Raw genomic sequence first — 19981 nt, forward strand, 5'->3', positions numbered from 1 at the left:
CCTTTCCCCTCCTCTCTGGGCCTGCGTGCGCGCGTCCTCCTCCTTCACGCGTCGCCGCTAGCCTAGCACTCTCGCTGGAACCTCTGGCCCGAACGTTCCCTTTGCCCTCCGGCTGCGGAGCGGGCGGGATCCTGCACCGCTGTCGCTGCAGCCCGGGCGGGCGGGGCGGCGGCAGCGGCTCGCGAGCCCCGAGGAGGGCCGTACCACCATTCGCCAGCACGCGGGGGGAGCCGCTCGCCCCGCCGCAAACGCCTCGGCGACCCCGCGGGGCTGAGGCGTCGCCGCGCCCGGGAGCTTGAGCAACGAGCCGGCCTCGACCCCGAGCTCGGAGCCCCGCGGGCAGCGCCCGCCGCCGGCCCCACCCATCCGGGTCGAGGAGGCCGCGACCATGGCTGAGATGGAGGAGCGGAGCCTGGACAACTTCTTCGCCAAGAGAGACAAGAAGAAGAAGAAGGAGCGGAGCAACCGGGCGGCGAGCGCCGCGGGTTCGGCGGGCGTCGCCGGCGGGAGCAGCGGAGCCGCGGGCGCGGCGGGCGGTGGGGCGGGCGCGGGGACCCGGCCGGGCGACGGCGGGACCGCGGGCGCGGGGGCCACGGGCCCCGGGGCCGCCACCAAGGTTGTGACAAAGGTGAGGGGCCAGGGAGACTGGGAGTCGGGGCCCGGGCCGCGCGCTTGCGTCCATGTGCCCGCCCCCGCCCGCCTGCCTGCTTGCCTGCCCGGGGAAACGGCCGGGAGGGGCGGCCGGGGCCCGGCTGGCGGGCTGATGGGCGCGGAGGCTGCCACGTGACGCGGGCTTCCCACGGCGGGCCGCCTCGCGCTCCCCGCTGGACCCCCGACACCCCGCTCCCGACCCGCGTCGCTTGGCTCGGGCGAGGACGCAAGCTGGCGGCGGCACCCTCCCGGGGAATCGGCCCGGGTCGGAAGTGCATCTATCGAATGACGTCTACTCTGAGTAATTTAGCGTTCTGATTTCAGACCAGTAGTCTGAGCTGAATTTTCTAACAATCACATTTGTGGCAGCTCTGACTGGCACGACTTGGTCCCGAAGCCCGTAAAAGAAAAGTCTCATGGCAAGATTGAGCTAGACGTTTAGTTGTGGGCTTCCTGTTGATTTCATCTGGCGTTTCCTGGTTGCTTTTAAAGTAACAGGTCTCATGAAGGAACGCGGTGGAAGTAAAGTTTACTCACGTTTGTCCGCCAGCCTAGTTGGCCTTGGGATTGAGCAAGGGCTTTGGCCAGAAAACGAGTCCACACTTTAGGTTCCAGCCGATTCATCCCTTTTTCATAGTCTGATAGTTGTCTTAGTTGTGTTTTTACAAATAGCTTTAATTGACTAAGTGGTACCTGTTTTACAGGATGAAGATGAGTGGAAAGAATTTGAGCAAAAAGAGGTTGATTACAGCGGCCTAAGAGTTCAAGCAATGCAAATAAGGTATGGTCTGGTTACACATGTGCTTAGATAACTCAAGGGATAGATACTGTATGTTTGGGGGTTTTTAGCCCCAAAACAGCATCACAGTACTCTTGTGCTTTAGATATGCTTATTAGGACTCTAATGGATTGTGCCTATTCCTCTGATGGCGGCCCTTCTATATGCTGATCAAATTAGCTGCCAGGTCTAAAATCCTGTGAGAGCTTGCCTGCTTCAAATCTTGGTTAGGCCTTTTTGAGACAGCTAAAATGGATTTTGTGGTTTCAAAATTTTTACTTTTAATATTGGTGGGTCGAAGTTAGTTTTTCTTTTTGTTTCAGAAAATAACGGGTGGTTTTCAGATCCTCTGTGACAGACGAGTTATATATGTATTCATAATTGAAGCATAGTTAGAGGGAAATAGCAGATTTTACAAACAAGTTATATATGTATTCGTAATTGAAGCATAGTTAGAGGGAAATAACAGATTTTACGTATTCACACAGTGAAACCAACTTGTGTAATTAGCACTGAGGTCAAGAAACTGAACATTACTGGTAGAGGAGAAAGCCCCCTCGTAGTCACTGTTTTCACCCCTCAAATAACCACTAACCTAACACTAGATTAATTTTCCTAGAACTTATAGAAATGGAATCATACTCTAAGTACATTTTTAAAGTTCAAGAAAACAGTAATTTCTGATAATTGGATTGGTTGGCTTAGAGAATTTGAAATTAACATATTTTATCAAGTCCAGTCTATGGTAGTCACATGTACTTTAGATTCATGTAAATAAATGTCATGTTTTTGAGGGTCTCATGAAGTAGAAAATCCATTGGTTTAGATTAAAAACCCTTTATTCTCAGTTTCAAGAAATAAGTGATCCCTGGGAATTCCCTGGCAGTCCAGTGGTTAGGACTCAGCACTCTCACTACCAGGGGCCTGGGGTCCATCCCTGGTCGAGGAGCTGAAGTCCCGCACGCCACACAGCACAGCCAAAAAAAGAAGTGAACCTGATGCACTGCCTTCCAGTTTGAAGTCTGTGATTTATATATGCCCGTGACTGCCTGGCACAGTGGAGGAAATACTTTTCCTTAACAAAATACTGTCTTTTGACCTCTCTAGATGGTAACATTTATGGTGTTAAATAACTTATTAAAAAACCAGGGCTAACTTTTATGACATTTGTTGGATATTTACCACAACTAGGCATTCATGTCCTAGGTTCTTTCATGTCGCTGTGTGAGCTTAAGCAAAGTGAAACCTGATTGATAGTGGGCAACTTTTAGGAAATGCAGCTTCCCCACATTTGAAATACCTTCTGTGGTGGTGTGAAGTAGAGGTGATTAGACTGGAGGTTTATTCCCAGCCACTTCTTGGCTTCCTTCGTGTGTTAGATGTTTTTGGTTTTTGTTTTTTCTTTTTTTGGTTGTGTTGGGTTTTTGTTGCTGTGCACGGGCTTTCTCTAGTTGCCACGAGCGAGGGCTACTCTTCATTGTGGTGTGCGGGCTTCTCATTGCCGTGGCTTCTTCTGTTGCAGGGCGTGGGCTCTAGGCACACAGGCTTCAGTAGTTGCAGCACACAGGCTCAGTAGTTGTGGTAAGCGGGCCCTAGAGTGCGTGGGCTTCAGTAGTTGCGGTGCACTGGCTTGGTTGCTCCGCGGCATGTGGGATCTTCCCGGACCAGGGATCAAACCTATGTCCCTTGCATTGGCAGGAGGATTCTTTTTTTTTTTTGCAGTACACGGGCCTCTCACTGTTGTGGCCTCTCCCGTTGCGGAGCACAGACTCCGGACACGCAGGCTCAGCGGCCATGGCTCACGGGCCCAGCCGCTCCGTGGCATGTGGCATCTTCCCGGACTGGGGCACAAACCCATGTCCCCTGCATCGGCAAGCGGACTCTCAACCACTGCGCCACCAGGGAAGCCCAGACCAGCTTTTTTGTACTGCATTTTTCATTATTTAGCATCTAGTCATTGCTCGTCAGTGGCCATCCAGAGATCTTTCTCTTACCTGCTAACATTGAGAAACATACCTTCTTCAGGAAGCTGCTTTTGTGGATTCTCAGTCACTGTGGAGTCTGGGGTCTGTCTCCGTTGCCTTCATAAATCAACAGAGGGGAATCTAACGGCTTCCAGGAAAGGCTTGAGAGTGAGAAGCCATCAGAGGGTTAATAATAATGACAAAAACTTTCACTTTATACAGCTGACGCTTGAACAACATGGGTTTGTACTGCATGGGTCCACTTATATGCAGATATTTTTCAATAGTAAATGCTGTATTACACGACCTGTGGTTGGTTGAATCTACTGATACGGAAGAACTGCAGATGAGGCATGTTAACACCCCTGTTGTTCAAGGGTCAACCATGTACTGAATATCTTTATAAACTTTGTATTAAATGTTCTTGACATTGAAACTCAGCAGGAGTGGGAGTCTACGAGGAAAGACACATTGGTTTAATAGAATGGGAAGTAGGTTACTCACACAAATAGGATATAGTTGATAATGTGGCAAAAACATGGACTTTAGGGAAAGACAGACCTGGGCTTGCATTTTAGCCCTGCTGCTTATGTGTGACCTTGGGTGAGTTACTTTACTTGTGAATGTTATCTGCAAAATTGAGATGACTACTCAGGATTTTTGTGAGGATTTTGAACAGGATGTTCATAATATATCCACTTGGTTAATGTTAATCAACCTCTGTTTAGTGGGTAAATTAGAATGTCTTACCCTTGGGAATTTCTCTGCTATTTAACCATGAGGCACCTGCTTTATAATACCAATATTTGAGGAGAAGGGGTAATGGAGGCACATAATATCATGACTAAAGTCCTACTCTGGTGAGTCAGTTCACTATGGACTTAATAGGAGAACATGACATGTTCAGGTTGGCATTAGTATAACCATATAAAGAAAAATGCTTCTCAGAGTTGCTGGAGATCTTGAATGATTGTCTTCTATGACTTGGTCTTACCTTTTGTGCAGAAGCCCTCAGAAGGGGAGAGAAATGAGATCTCTCTCTTCTCTGGAATTGGAGGGGGGTGGTTATGCCTTTAGTTTGTTACCTTTTCTATCCATGAGAGAGACAGCCTTGCTATTTCAATATGAAACAAGGGAAAATGACACTTTGAAGTTGACTTAAAAATATCTTGAAATTCTCCATCTATAGTCTTAATTTTTTTTCTCCCAACTTACTGTGTTGAAAAATTACAAACCTCAGAAAAGTTTCAAGAATAGTAGAATAAGTACCCTTATACTCTTGCTGGAGATGTACAAATCATTTTTGCCACACTTACTTTCTCTTTAGTTAGCTGCATACAGTCTTAAAAGTTTTTGACACTAGTCCTCGTAGTAAGTTAGCATGCTGGACGTTTGTTGAAGGTGAGTGTGCAATTGAAAGGGGGAGAGTTTTCAGCAGCAGCAAGCATACTGTATTAGCGTCCTAGCTCACATTTACCCATTAGCTCAAGATTTAAGTACCAAGAGTATTATGAGGTCATGTGTCAAGTTTTGTGTCTAAGTTAATCTTATTCAAGATCACATTGTTTACAGACAAGTTCTGAGAGGGAAGCCATTGAGATGGTGATAAAAGAAGGGGCCTAGCGCTTGAGCTTAGATTATTGGTTGATAGTAGGACCTATAGGCCTTTCCCATCTTTAAAATGGATTTGAGGAAGAAAGATTTCATTTACTACTTATTACTAAATGGTGAGCATTTGTCATGTTTCAAAAAAAAATTGAGTCCTTGGATCCCAGTGGTTTTCTAGGAATCTTAAGAAATCTAGACTTTTAAACCCATTAGGTAGAGCTGGTTAATTTGTCCTTTGAAGAGAAGAAATTATTCCCATCCAAGCTGGATTCGTAGTAGCAAATATTTGTGGGACTGCTGTGTCCTGGATATTGGGCATCAACTGCTGGGTCTTGGAGTTGTAAAAAAATAACTCATGCTCTACTGAACACTAGTAGATCATTTCAGTAATGTGCAGGGGCCGTGGAGTCCAGGAGAGACGCTTAGGTCTACCATGAATGGGTCAAGAAAGAGTCCTTGGATGAAATACAGTGACATTTTAAGCTGCCAGCCATGGCTCATCAGGCCATTTCTGTCCCCCCAGTTTACTGTTGTAACAGTGATTGGATAATAGGGTCAAATCAGTGGCGCTGCCCATGCCCAGCATTCTGGCAAAAGTGCAGTCAAATCCGGATTTTGTTTTAGCTGCTTTTGGGGAAGGGGGAGTTAGGATACATAAATTCTCCTGTAATGTCCCTTGAGATAAGGAGGTAAGAATGTTCTGTTCTTTATAGATACACCACTGTAGAATGTGTGATCCTGATCAGTCTTACTAAAAAAAAGTGAATTTCTCAAATCTCAAAATAGGGAAAATTTTTGTTTCATATTTTAGAGCTATAAAGAGAGTGAAATGAAGTAATAGGCAACCTGAAAGAATATGGGCTCTGGAGTCCCACTGACTTGGCTCTGCTACATTGTAGCCCTGGTGAAGGTACTTAAGTATCTGAATATCAGTCTCCTCATATGTACAATGGGTCTTCTCCCCACCTTAGTGTTCTTTCGATTTTTAACTTTGTAAAACAGGTACAACACTGCCTGGTATAGTAGATGCTCAGTAAATATTCCTTTTTGTAGCATTATCATTCATTAAATAATGAATTTACAGTAACATTGTAGTTTTTATTTTATTTACTTACTTATTTTTTAAGCATTGTAGTTTTTAAAACATCAAATTTAGCTGATGAGACGTTGTATATTATATTTGGATCAAACGCCAAATTTTAGCCTAGTTGTCTTCTGTGGAAATAATTCTCTGCAACATGATTTTTGTTCTTTGGCATTTGGAGGTTTGACATTTTCTGGAATATGTAAATATGAAAGAGTAGTAGGCTATTTAAATTATTTCTATCCTGCCATTGTTACTATAGCACTTGGGCAAGGCTCTTAGCATCTCTGGGCCTTATTTCCCTCTGTTGGATGAAGTGTCTTGACTAGACAATTTCCAATGTTTAGTTTAGCTGATATTTCAGAATCTTATGAAGCAAAATACTAAGTTGTCTTGTGCCTATTATCAATATACAATCCCTCTAATTAAAACAGATCACTCTTATTTTCTAGTAATAGTTTGTAATCTAGAGGTATTTTAGATTTGTGATTTTTTAAATTCATTTCTTCACTTGTCTCTGAGGGTGAAAAGGTGATGAACACTAGACAGTAAAGGAATCTTCTTTTCTTTGAGACTCTCAGCATTCTGTCAGACCAAATTAGAGTTTTTCTTCAAACTTTATTTTTTTGCAGATTAGGAAAACAACATTTTTGTTCTTTAGAACATTTGAAGAGTATAACAGCATAAAGAAATATGCAAGAATTATTCATAATCCCTTCTGCTTAGGGATAATCAGTGTTAAGTTTTTTTTGGTTTTCAGTTTATTGCAAGCTGATAATTCTGGAGTTTAAATATTAAAATAATTTAAGGGAAAAGCTATTTTAATTCAGTGCATTGTTGAAATTAACCATTTCTAAATGTAACTGATCAAATGAAAGCTATCACAGTTTGGGGATATAAGAGTGTAAAAGTGCCACGAAGTCACTTAAATCTTTGTGGGGATCTTATCACCCTGTCTGGCATGGATTGGGTTGCTGCGACATTGCTAACTACATAGTCAATTATAGCTAGGTGAGTAACACCTGTGCTTTTACTCATGGACCAAGCAAATTACATTTTAGTGTAATTACATAGGTGTGGCTTCAGAGGTGGGTAACTTTTTAAAAAAACTTCTTTTGGGATAATTTTGACATTTGGATACCACTGTTAGACTCCTGGATAAATTATGACTTTCATACTCTTACCTGATCATTCTACTTAAAAGCTTTAGGAAGCAAGATCATACTGCTTAGTGTCCATTTTAAAAGAACATGTTTTCATGTTGCTTTTTTTTTAATGAAAACTATGTTTTTTCTTATTATAAAGGTGGTATATGTGGTGCTTATATGAAAACCTAAATATTAAAATGCTGGAGAGGGTGTGGAGAAAAGGGAAACCTCTTGCACTGTTGGTGGGAATTAATACAGCCACTATGGAGAACAGTATGGAGGTTCCTTAAAAAATTAAAAATAGAACTACTGTATGACCCAGCAATCCCACTACTTGGTATATACCCTGAGAAAACCATAATTCAAAAAGAGGCATGTACCACAATGTTCATTGCAGCTCTATTTACAGTAGCCAGGACATGGAAGCAACCTAAGTGTGCATCAACAGGTGAATGGATAAAGAAGATGTGGCACATATATACAATGGAATATTACTCAGCCATAAAAAGAAACGAAATTGAGTTATTTGTAGTGAGGTCGATGGCCCTAGAGACTGTCATACAGAGTGAAGTAAGTCAGAAGGAGAAAAATAAATACTGTATGCTAACACATATATATGGAATCTAAAAAAAAAAAAAAAAAAAAAAAATGGTTCTGAAGACCCTAGGGGCAGGACAAGAATAAAGACACAGATGTAGAGAATGGACTTGAGGATATGGGGAGGGGGAAGGGTAAGCTGTGACAAAGTGAGAGAGTGCCATGGACATATATACACTACCAAATGTAAAATAGATAGCTGGTGGGAAGCAGCCGCATAGCACAGGGAGATCAGCTCGGTGCTTTGTGACCACCTAGATGAGTGGGATAGGGAGGGTGGGAGGGAGACGCAAGAGGCAGGGGGGATATATGTATACATATAGCTGATTCACTTTGTTATAAAGCAGAAACTAACACCATTGTAAAGCAATTATACTCCAATAAAGATGTTAAAAAATAATTAATAAATAAAAAGCATGTAATACCAAATGCTTACGGCACTTACCATGTGCCAAGCACTGTTATCAGTGCTTTGTGTCTGTTAATCTTCATAATGGGGCTGTTACCCCCTTTTTACACAAGAAGACTGAGGCGTACAGAAGTTAGATGCCATACTTAGTCTTCCTGGCTAGTAAATGGCAGAGCCTGGGTGTATTGAACCAGCCAGTTTGGCTTTAAAATCTGCTCATAACTGCTTGCTCCATGAAGAAAATAAAGTCATGCATTCTAGCACCCACTTTTTAACATTTACCCAAGAAATCATTCTAGTTGTCTTTCTCTCTATATTAGGTGCATAGATTTTTAGTATTGATACATTGTTGGTTTATGTGACATGATTATTACTTCCATGTTAGTGTAGGCCTAACATTTTAAATGGCTCCATAGGATTCTATTATGTGTTAGCAAAAAGGAAGACTGAAGGCTGGCTTAGCCATACTCCCCACGCTTTTTTCCTCTCAAACTATAGTCTTTAGTAAAATCGTGCTCTAAATGCAGATTGAAGGTACGTTTGTTCCCTTTCTCACTTTCTGTTGTCACCCTAGGCCTCTAAATTCTGGAATCATCTCTGGTTGGTGGGCAATAATTGATGGTACTATTATCTGAGTGTCTTTAAAGAAGACCATTAGCTATTCAAGAAATTTGTCATATAGCCAGAACTTATTTTAATAGACATGGAAAGAAAGCACCCTTAGATGTCATTTTGCAGAAACCAGGATATGCCCTGATGTTCCCAAGGTCACAGTCAGGGTAGGAGTCATATATACATTGTTATGGCCATTGTCATGGATCAGATATCAAAAGGAGAAAATGTCTGAAAGAGTGGAAGGCTAGAGACAGAGCTTTAGGCAGCAGCATGTAGCTTTTTTTTTTTTTTTTTTCTTTTTGTTGCGTTGGGTCTTCACAGCCGCGCACGGGTTTTCTCTTTGTTGCGGTGCACAGGCTTCTCATTGCATTGGTTTCTCATTGAGGAGCATGGGCTCTAGGCACACAGGCTTCAGTAGTTGCAGCATGCAGTCTCAGTAATTGCAGCACGTGAGCCCTAGAGCACGGGGGCTTCAGTAGTTGAGGCACATAGGCTCAGTAGTTGTAGTGCGTGGGCTTCAGTAGTTATGGCACACGGGCTCTAGAGCACAGACTCAGTAGTTGTGGCACACGGGCTTAGTTCCTCCGCGGCATGTGGGATCTTCCTGGACCAGGGATCGAACCCGTGTCCCCTGCATTGGCAGGCGGATTCTTAACCACTGCTCTACCAGGGAAGTCCTGTAGCCTGTTTTTTTAATAGAGGAAAGGACAGTTAGATTGATGACAGAGATTGATAAGCTGAAGACCTAGGAAACACCACCACTGTCATGGAAAGTAATCCAGGGAGAAGGTTGGTGGTCTGTGCCAGGTGCATCATCTGCAAGGGCAAAGAGTTGCAAAAAGGAAGTTTGATTTGGCAGTTATCTTTGTGCTGTCAAGCCAGTGGTATAGAGGCAAGATATACGTACTTGATAATTTAGCAAATTCAGGCTTACATAAAATAGTAATAAGTAATCCAACACAAGGAGCAATAAAGATACCTTGCAGAGATCACAGACTTCTGACTCAAGTCGATTCAAGAATAAAAAAATAGGGACTTGCCTGGCAGCCCAGGGGTTAAGAATTCACCTTCCAATGCAGGGGGTGTGGGTTCAGTCCCTGGTCGGGCAGCTAAGATACCACGTGCCTTGTGGCCAAAAAACCAAGAAAACATAAAACAGAAGCAATATTGTAATTCAGTAAAGACATTAAAAATGGTCCACATCAAATCTTAAAAAAAAAAATTAAAAATAGGCATTAAATAGAACAGTTCAGTCAGTCTTAGAATGGTATGTCACCACTGAGGATATATTTTGCATTTATAATCACTAGTAAGCCAAAGACTGAGTTCTTGTATTCTCTTCTTTAAATGCGTGACACATCTCTGATGTTAGGGAACAGTTCTATATATTTCCTATGTCTAGACAGTAGAGACTGACCCTAATAAAGTATGAAGCACTGATGTAAATACTGAATGCTAACTTGTTTTCCTCTGTTGGAATGTGAATTAATTTTGAGAGTATTTTTTTACATGTACTAAAGGATTAGCAAATGAAATTATACAACTTTTAAAACCCATACATTTGATCACTAAAAATATGCTTACCATAAGTGCCTGTTTGTACACTTTGGTCCCTAGAAAAAAATCAAGTAATTGTACTTTTAATCTTTCAAGTTGCCCTTTTCTCTACATTTCAGGTTAGATTGACCTCTCTTCCCTCCCTCAGTAGGGACTGCTATAAATAATCAACACAGATTGTTAAAAGCCTGGCATGTCAGTATGTTAAATATTTCTAGATATTCTTGAGTGTATGGAGTTTGCAAAAAGGGAAATGGAGACTGTCAGACAGAGAGGTTTTCTCAACCTTTTTCCAGCGATGAATCCTTTTACATGAAGTCCTAATGCATAAAATAGATAAAATCCCTTAATTCTTCCTCTCTTTTTTTTTTAAAAGCAAGTGAGGCATTTAGGCTTGAAGAGGTTAATAAGTACCTTCTCCAGAATCACAGATCATTATTGATAGAATTAAGGATTTGGACTGACAGTTTTCCTGGTGTTTCTGTAATTGAATTCACTTGTTATTTTCCAATAGTGAAAAGGAAGAGATGAAAGTGAAAAAAGAGAAGATCCAGGTGATAACTGGGAAGAAGGCGGAGGAGGTGGTGGTGGTGTAGAAAAATCTTCAGGTCCCTGGAATAAAACAGCTCCGGTACAAGCACCTCCTGCTCCAGTAGTTTGGTAATCTTCATATTTCATTTTCATAAAGATGTCTATTTGTGTATATTTTATATGCAGTCAGCTTTCAACTAAATGCATGCTTGCACTGGGTGAGTAGGGTCTTCTTTCCATTCCTAGGAGAGAGATTTGTGTCTGATCTAAAGACTTTCATATCCTCAATAAGAAATTTGGAAGTTAAGGCTGTAGGCTGCTTAAATCTTACTGCAGCCCTATAGCTTGCCGGATTTACATGTTTAAGCATTTTTTTTCAATGTTTGACGGCTGACTAAGGAATATTGGGTACCTGTGTCTTTTTTTTTTCCATTCCCCATTTTACTCTCTCTGAAGAATGAATTCTCAGACAGGTGGATTTTATCACTCCCAAGAGGATGAAAAGTGCTTCTTGGCTCGGAGGAGAGTGGGAATGGTAAAGAAATCTTAGATCTTACAGTGGTTTGTGGCCCATCAGAGGGCCGGAGTATGTAAACATATGTACAGTGTATCTGTGGTATTAACATTTTTTGCTTGGGGCATGAGGACAGTACTGTTTAGAAGAAAGTTGTCTAAAAAGGCTCTTTTAGGAAGGCAATAAAGAAAAAATGTTGAGAAATAATGCTCTGATGTATACCCATTTTATACAGAATAATATAAAGAATAACAAATCACCCCCAAATGTTACTGTCCAAAGATCACAGATTACTACCATGCATAGTTTTTGCCTGTTTCCTTCTAGCTGCATTACACTTGAGCTAATGAATGATGTAGAGATGTTCATTTGAAAGGAAGCTTTTGATAACTAGAAAACATATGTAAAACACTGAATTCATGTTTAGGATGGGGGGGGTGAATGGTATGTAAGAAAAGCTGAAAGGCTGTGTCCTCAAAATCTTGGTCATGGTACAAGACTTTGGCTGCTTAATTTTTTCTCCTGTTTTACTAGAAATAAAAAAATTCATTTGATGATGTAAAAGTGGTCATACTTTGAAAGGTAGTCCCTGATGAGACCTGTCTCCCAGGAACAGCAGATGCCTTTCCCACTTCCAATAAGTTGACTTAATAGAACTCATTTACATAGATAATTAAAATTGTACATGGAAGAGAAATTGGAAGACTACTTTTACCCTAGAAAAATAGGCCTTTGCTTTTGGACATTTTCCTCAGATAACTTTCCTTCTGTTGTTCAGAGACCCTTAATGTAAGTATTGTTTTTCTCCATAACTGTTAAAATGATCAGGAATTCAGGAGTAGCTTATTAAAACGCCAAGCACTTGAATAGTTTCTCTAAACTGTTTTGAAATGTTAGTTACAGAAACCCCAGAACCAACAATGACTAGTGGCGTGTATAGGCCTCCTGGGGCCAGGTTGACCACAACAAGGAAAGCACCCCAAGGACCACCAGAAATCTACAGTGATACACAGTTCCCATCCCTGCAGTCCACTGCCAAGCATGTAGAAAGCCGGAAGTAAGTATTCTCAAGATTGTGTTTTGGAGCCCTATCCTTTGGCCAGGGAGTGGGGTTTTTGGGATTTGAAAACCCACCTGGGGTGTTGCAGTAAAGCCCAAGCTGCAGCTGAGAGGCAACTGAGAATTAAGGTGGGACTTATATGCCCAGGACTGAGGGGGAGAAGTGGGGAAGGACCTGGGGTGGGGGGGGGCGAAGGGAAAGAGCACCAACGACAAACTTCGTCTGCAAGTTTCCCCTATTCCTAGTTTATGTCATTCTGTAGCCATGACGTCTCATCTAGTGAGAATTCTTAATAAATATTAAGTACATTATTGCTGCTTCTGTGTTCCTTGTAATATAGAAACTAGAAAAGTCAGCAATATTTCATTATATTCCCCAGTTAATGTGAGTAGATGAAAGATGTTGGCATTTATAAATCTAATATTAAAAATAATCTTATTTCAGCAGGTACTTAAAATGAATGCTACCTGGAGTTAAATGACCACATATGGCACATCCACATCTTATTTAGGGACATGAATTTTTTACAAAGTAAATAAAATGGGAAGAAATGTAAATGACATCAGATGGAAATTTTTCGGGGTGGCTTTTAAATTAAATCCCAGCGTTTTTGCCTCTTTGAGAGCACAGCTGGCTTGAATTTAAGCCTCCACTTGACTTGGTCCTCTGCTCTGTCCTCCACGAGAGGCAGTGGTTCACCACACTCATCTTTATCTGACCCGCTCCCATAAAGTAGATGTGTGGAGAGTTCTTTGAATAATGAGTAGAACTTTACTTGAATGAGGAAATTGTTGTTTCTTACTTTATGCATAAAGAAAGAGATGTGTATTGTCTATTATTTGCTAAGAGTAACAATGAGTCTTAGAAGGAATCACCATGTCATTAGACAGCTTTTTAACTTTCCAGTTGTCTTGAAGTTGGTCCCAAAATAGGTTTTCAGTTAATAGTATTCAGTAGATTTGCTACCACAGAAAATAGGACCCTAGAGCTTCAGTACAGTATTCTATATTTTCTGTTCAATTGAAGCCTTAAAAGTGGTTTTGGTAAGGATTTATGTACCAGTTTCCCCCTCCTGTCCCTTCCTCAGGATTTTTCTAAGGGGTGGCTTTTTTTTAAATTCAAGGAAGGATATTTCAAAACAACCTAGTGAAGAAGAAATATTTACTGATTACATTTCTTTTCCCTTAGGGATAAAGAAATGGAGAAGAGCTTTGAAGTAGTAAGACACAAAACTAGAGGTAGGGATGAGGTTTCAAAAAACCAGGCCCTTAAACTTCAGCTAGACAACCAGTATGCTGTGCTTGAGAATCAGAAAAGCAGCCACACACAGTACAATTAAGGAATGGTGTTTTGCTAACCCTTCTAAGGTAACTAGACCACAGCTAACCACCACCGACAGCCATCATCATCTGATCTCTGCTGGATCTACAACTGTTGCAGACCACTTCGGTATACGGGACCGGCCCTGTTTGCACTATGGAACGTTTAAAGTATCACAACTGCTCTTTATGTGTATTGGATTTAGGGGGATTTTCATTGTTATATAAATGTGTCAACTAGATTCAGCAGTGTTCTTTCAGAGTTACTCTGCAAATACAAAATAATCAAAAACTGCAGCCAGTGGTCATTTCAAAATCTTTTTATGTTCAGATACTGAGCCTTCGTAAGGGTTGACTACCTCAGATTTGCTGCACTCATTGTGGACTTCATGTGGATCACAACTTCTGGATAAGAAGGTTACAGCTTTTAAGTGTCGATGTGAAACTTGAAACCAGCTCTACTGGATTCCTATCAGAAATCCTGCAGAAAGTCAGCCATCTGGGTTCTGATCTGCTGAAAAAGATGAAGATTTAAGTGACCTTAATTAACCTGTCCTGTGCCCCATTCATAAGGAACACTCTGTAGTGGGTATTAGACTTCCTGGAACATGCCGCTCTCTAAAGAACTGATGGTGTTCAGATAATCTGTGTAGGGCTGTGATTTATAATTTAAACTTGAGTTGTATTCTGAGGTAACCACAAATTAAATTCAACGAAACTTGGGTCACCAAGTGGGAAAAGGGGTGTGTGGGGGGGAATAATCTTATTTTTTTAGTAATTTTTATTTGGGTAGTACTTTTTCTGTGTTCCATATTAAGGCTTTTTTTTTTTTCTTTCTTTCTTTTTTTTTTTTTGCTTTGACTTGGGAATAGTTCTTTGACAGAGCATATTGCTTGGCTAAGTAACCTGAAATATGCATTGGAATTGTGAAACGTCTCATGAATTTGCCAATCCCTAGAGCAGAACCAGATGGCCTTTGATATAAAGGGCAGTAGATGCAGGGGGCTATACTTCAGGTGCTGCTAAAGCTTCCTCTAATCAGGTCTAAGTTGTATAGTAAACTGGTGGAAAGAGTATATTTTTCTGCTCAGGCCAAGGGAGTCACAGGTGTGTCCTTATGAATTCAAAGCAGCGAGAGCAGAACCTCAACCTAAACCCACTGAAGTTTCATGGATCTTGCATGATCTCTGACAAGAATTCCAGATGCACTTGTGCCCAAACGTTTAGGGTATTAGACGCAGTGATTGTCTCAGCCTAGCTCTGTCATCAACCTCCTGGTGTGTCTTTTTACGTTGTTCATTTGGAGAGTCGGGCGAAAGACAGGTGATGTAGCACTTCTGTTTTTAATGATTACAGCTTAAACTATCCAGTAATTTTTAGTCCTGGAAAAGGACATCAGGACGCTACCCAGGATTACTGAAAAGTCTTTCCATCTAATAAGATAGTCTGGTAATTTCCTAGTTTTGTATCTTCGGTTCAATAGAAATATTTCAAAGTGGCATGTGACCACTTGATGCAGAGTCTGGATTTCTCTGTAATAAAATCCCTTTGCCAAATGTAGGAGTTGCAGACTTGCTACTGCAAGAGTGAAGCAAATGGGTGAGTAAAACTATCCTGATGTTGGGAGCATTTTCCTCTAGGAGTTCAGTCTTGATAAGTGTCAGTGCAGGAATCGCACTCCTAGGAGTGTTACAGAGTCATCTGCTGTCAGATGCGAACCATATCTGGGCAATAATGTTGGCATTATTTGAAGTGGCAGGCAGGATGCCTACGTTCTGATGTACTTGGGTGAGTAGCTGAGCCAGCCAAGGAGAGGTTGGATGAGTGAGAAACAAAGGATTCTTGGTTAATCTGAAGACTTCATTTGAGAACCAAAAATCTTTTAACAAATAACCTCTTGGACCTTGAGCCACATATTTCCCCTAAAAAGTATGCATTTTTTTCCAGCAAAATTTCGTTGGGGGTTATGTTATTGAGGAATGAAACTGAGATGAATATGTGGAAATGTTACTTAATGGCATAGAAATCTGAAGACCTGCAGGAGATTTAAAATTCCAACCCTTCTTATAACTTTTTAAAAGATTGTGAAAATTATCAAAATGCACATGAATCAAGTTTTAATATGCTGTATGATGGGTGGATGAGGCTGTCCATTGTACCATTTCTTTCTTTGAATTCTCAGGCATGGTTTGGCAGTGCAAAAACTCTGTAACATTAACAAATTCAATAAAAAGTAAATATGTAGATTTTGGAGTCTGGTGGTTTTTACCCTTAACTGGTAACTGATTATCTTTGAAAATGGAGAATTGATGACATTCCTCCTTTGCTCTAGGAGGCTGATAATGTCATCTCGAGTGACCTTTCCATTTGAGAAATGTTTGTAGAGTACTCTTAATGTTAAAACCAGACCTGGAATGAAACTGGCTGTGAACCTGTGATGAATATTCTTTTCCAAAGATAAACATTGAAATGTATTCTTGTCTTCATTGCTGTATTTAAATTGTGTTATCTTAGACCATGGTAGGGAAATCTACAGTCTCTACTATGTAAACTAAAGATTTCAGGGCTTGTCCTCTGAGAAGCTTACGAATTTCTCAAATGAGAGCCATTTTAAATTTCAGGATTTAGTCTGGATTATAGTCCCTAAATTTCTAAACTAGAGGAAGTATATTTTCAGTCATTTTTGGTTGGAATGTGAAAATTTTTGAAATATCAAAAATCAAATACAAGTGTTTTTTTAACTGAACTGTTCATTTTGGAATGTAAGTATATGTATTTTTTTCATACCTACAACTTATTTATTTTGTAACTGGAAGTATGTACCTGTTAATGTTCCTCATCTATTTCACCCATCCCCACACACACCCTTCCCCTCTGGCATGTGTTCTCAGTATCTATGACTGTTTCTGTTATGTTTGTTTTTGTTTTATAAATTCTACATATAAGTGAAATCACTATTTGTCTGAACTATTTAACTAAGCATAATACCCTCCAGGTCCGTCCATGTTGCTAATGGCAAATTTTCATTCTCTTTTATGGCTGTTATTTCATTGTATATATGTAACACGTTTTCTTCATTAGGTTGCTTCCATATCTTGGCTGTTGTAAATAATGCTGCATTGAACATAGGGATGTACATGTCTTTTCAAAATAATGATTTTACTTTGCTCGGATAAATACCCAGGAGTGGTATTGCTGGGTCGTATGGTAGATCTATTTTTAATTTTTTGAGGAGCCTCCATACTGTTTTCCATAGTGGCTGCACCAATTTACATTCCCACAAATAGTGTATGAGGGTTCCCCTTTCCACATGCTTGAGAACTCTTGTTATTTGTTGTCTTTTTGATAATAGCCATTCTGACAGGTGTGAGGTGATAACTGTGGTTTTGGTTTGCATTTCCCTGGTGATAGTGATGTTGAGCATCTATCTGTATGACTTTTGTGGGAAAATGTCTTCTCAGGTCCTTCAGGTCCTCTGTCCATTTTATTTTTATTTATTATTTTTTTTGGCTATTCCACGTGGCATGCAGGATCTTAGTTCCCTGACCAAGGATCGAACCCATGCCCCTTGCAGTGGAAGCGTGGAGTCTTAACCACTGGACTACCAGTGACGTCCCTGTATGAGTTCTTTTTATATTTGGATATTAACCACTTATCTGATACATCCTTTGCAAATATCTTCTCCCATTTAGTAGTTGGCCTTTTTTTGTTGTTGGTAGTTTCCTTCACTGTGCAAAAGCACAAAAGCTTTTTAGGTTTATGTAGTCCCATTTGTTTATTTTTTTTGTTTCTTTTACCTAAGAAGACATCAGATATATACACACACACACACACACACACACACACACACACACACACAAAACTGAGACCAATGGTAAAGAGCATCCTGCCTATGTTTTTTCTTCTAGAAACTTTATGGTTTCAGGTCTTACATTTTGAGTTTATATATGGTGTGAGAAAGTAGTCCAGTTTATTTTGCATGTAGCTGTCCAGTTTCCCAAATCATTTATTGAAGATGCTGTCTTTTCTGTTGTATATCCTTTATCATAGATTAGTTGATGATAAAGTGTGAGTTTGTTTTCTGGGCTGTCTATTCTGTTCCATTGATCTGTGTGTGTTTTATGCCAGTACCATTCTGTTTTGATTACTATACCTTTGTAGTATACTTTGAAATCAGGGATCATGTTACCTCTATCTTCGTTCTTTCTCAAGATTGTTTTGGCCTTTTGGATCTTTCCATACAAATTTTAGAATTATTCTAGTTCTGTGAAAAATAGCATTGGTATTTTGATAGGGATTGCATTGAATCTATAGATTGCCTTGGGGGGTATGGTCACTTTAACAATATTCTTCAATCCATGAGCACAGTACATCTTTACATTTGTTAGTGTCATCAGTTTCTTTCATCAGTGAATACAGGTCCTTTTACCTTCCTAGTTAGATTTATTCCTGGTATTCTTTTTGATGCAACTGTAAATGGAATTTCTCTTTCTGATAGTTGTTAGTGTATAGCAATGCAACAGATTTCTGTATATTAATTTTGTAACCTGCAACTTTACTGAATTCATTGATAAGTTCCAATAGTTTTTTTGGTGGCATCTTTAGGATTATCTGTATGCAGTATCATGTCATCTGCAGACAGTGAGAGCATTACTTCATCCTTTGAAATTTGAATTCCTCTTATTTTTTTTTCTTGTCTGATTGTTGTGGCTAGGACTTACAATACTATGTTGAATAAAAGTGGTGAGAGTGGACATCCTTGTTTTGTTCCTGATCTTAGAGGAAATGCTTTCAGCTTTTTACCATATGATGTTACCTGTTGGCTTGTCACACATGGCTTTTATTATACTGAGGTATGTTCTCTTCTGTACCCACTTTGTCGATAATTTTTTTAAAAATATTTTTGTATTTATTTTGGCGTCTCCAGGTCTTAGTTGTGGCATGCATGTGGGATCTAGTTCCCTGACCAAGGATCAAACCCAGGCCCCCTGCATTGGGAGCACAGAGTCTTACCCACTGGACCACCAGGAAGTCCCTTTGTTGAGAATTTTTATCGTAAATGGATTTTGAATTTTGTCAAAAGCTTTTCTGCATCTATTGAGATGATCATGTTTTTCATTCTTCAGTTTGTTAATATGGTGTATCACATTGATCGATTTGGGGATAAATCATCCTTGCATCCCTGGGTTAAATCCCACTTTTATCATGTTGTATGATCCTTTTAATGTATTGTTGAATTTGATTTGCTAATGTTTTCTTGAGGATTTTTGCACCTGCGTTTATCAATGATATTGGCCTGTAATTTTCTTATTTTCTTAATATCTTTGGTTTGGGTATCAGGGTGATCATGGCCTTGTAGAATGAATTTGGAAGTGTTTCTTCCTCTGCAATTTTTTGGAATTTGAGAAGGGTAGATGTTAACTCTGTTTTCATAGAATCAGCTGTAAAGCTGTCTGGTATTGGACTTTTGTTGGAAGTTTTTGGGGTTTTTTCTTTGTTTTGTTTTTTTGTTTTTATTACTGATTCAATTTCCATTACTGTTAGTCTGTTCATGTTTCTCCTTCCTGAATCAGTCTTGGGAAATTGTACATTCCTAGGAATGTATCCATTTCTTCTAAGTTTTCCAGTTTATTTGGCATATAAGTGTTCATAGTATTCCTCATGATCTTATATTTCTGTGGCATTGGTTGCAACTTCTCTGTTTTCATTGCTGATTTTACTTACTTGGGCCTTCTCTCTTTTCCTTGCTGTATCTGGCTAAAAGTTTATCAATTTTATTTATCTTTTCAAAGAATCAGCTGTTTCATTCATTTTTTTTCTATTGTATTTTTAGTCTCTGTTTCATTTATTTCTGCTCTGATCTTTATTATTTCTTTCCTTCTACTTTGGGTTTTGTTTGTTCTTTTTCTACTTCCTTTAGGTATAAGGTTGTTTGAGATTTTTCTTGTTTTCTGAGGTTTGTATTACTATAAACTTTCCTCTTAGAATGGCTTTTGCTGTGTCCCATGGATTTTGGATCATTGTGTTTTCATTTGTCACCAGGTTTCTTTTATTTCCTCTTTGATTTTTTTCAGTGACCTTTTGGTTGTTCAGTAGCATATTGTTTAGCCTCCATGTGTTTGTACTTTTTGCAGTTGTTTTTTTTC

The 19981-nt window shown here is 40.1% G+C and overlaps 1 protein-coding gene across 1 annotated transcript; it reads left to right on the forward strand.

Annotated features, from left to right (window-relative positions):
* Positions 1-60: 60 nt before the first annotated feature.
* Positions 61-16081, forward strand: CDV3 (CDV3 homolog). Its single transcript, XM_032630718.1, has 6 exons — positions 61-628; positions 1356-1432; positions 8814-8839; positions 10939-11067; positions 12351-12513; positions 13705-16081. The coding sequence occupies exons 1-6, from the start codon at positions 389-391 to the stop codon at positions 13853-13855; spliced, it is 786 nt and encodes a 261-aa protein (XP_032486609.1). The 5' UTR covers positions 61-388; the 3' UTR covers positions 13856-16081.
* Positions 16082-19981: the final 3900 nt, after the last annotated feature.

Source organism: Phocoena sinus, chromosome 4 (genome assembly GCF_008692025.1).
Source record: "Phocoena sinus isolate mPhoSin1 chromosome 4, mPhoSin1.pri, whole genome shotgun sequence".
Taxonomy (NCBI): domain Eukaryota; kingdom Metazoa; phylum Chordata; class Mammalia; order Artiodactyla; family Phocoenidae; genus Phocoena; species Phocoena sinus.

Coding starts and splice junctions, on each gene's coding strand:
- CDV3 (XM_032630718.1), top strand. CDS start 389: ATGGCTGAGATGGAGGAGCGGAGCCTGGACAACTTCTTCGCCAAGAGA. Junction 629..1,355: donor CCACCAAGGTTGTGACAAAG/GTGAGGGGCCAG, acceptor CCTGTTTTACAG/GATGAAGATGAGTGGAAAGA. Junction 8,840..10,938: donor AAATTCTGGAATCATCTCTG/GTTGGTGGGCAA, acceptor GAAAAGGAAGAG/ATGAAAGTGAAAAAAGAGAA.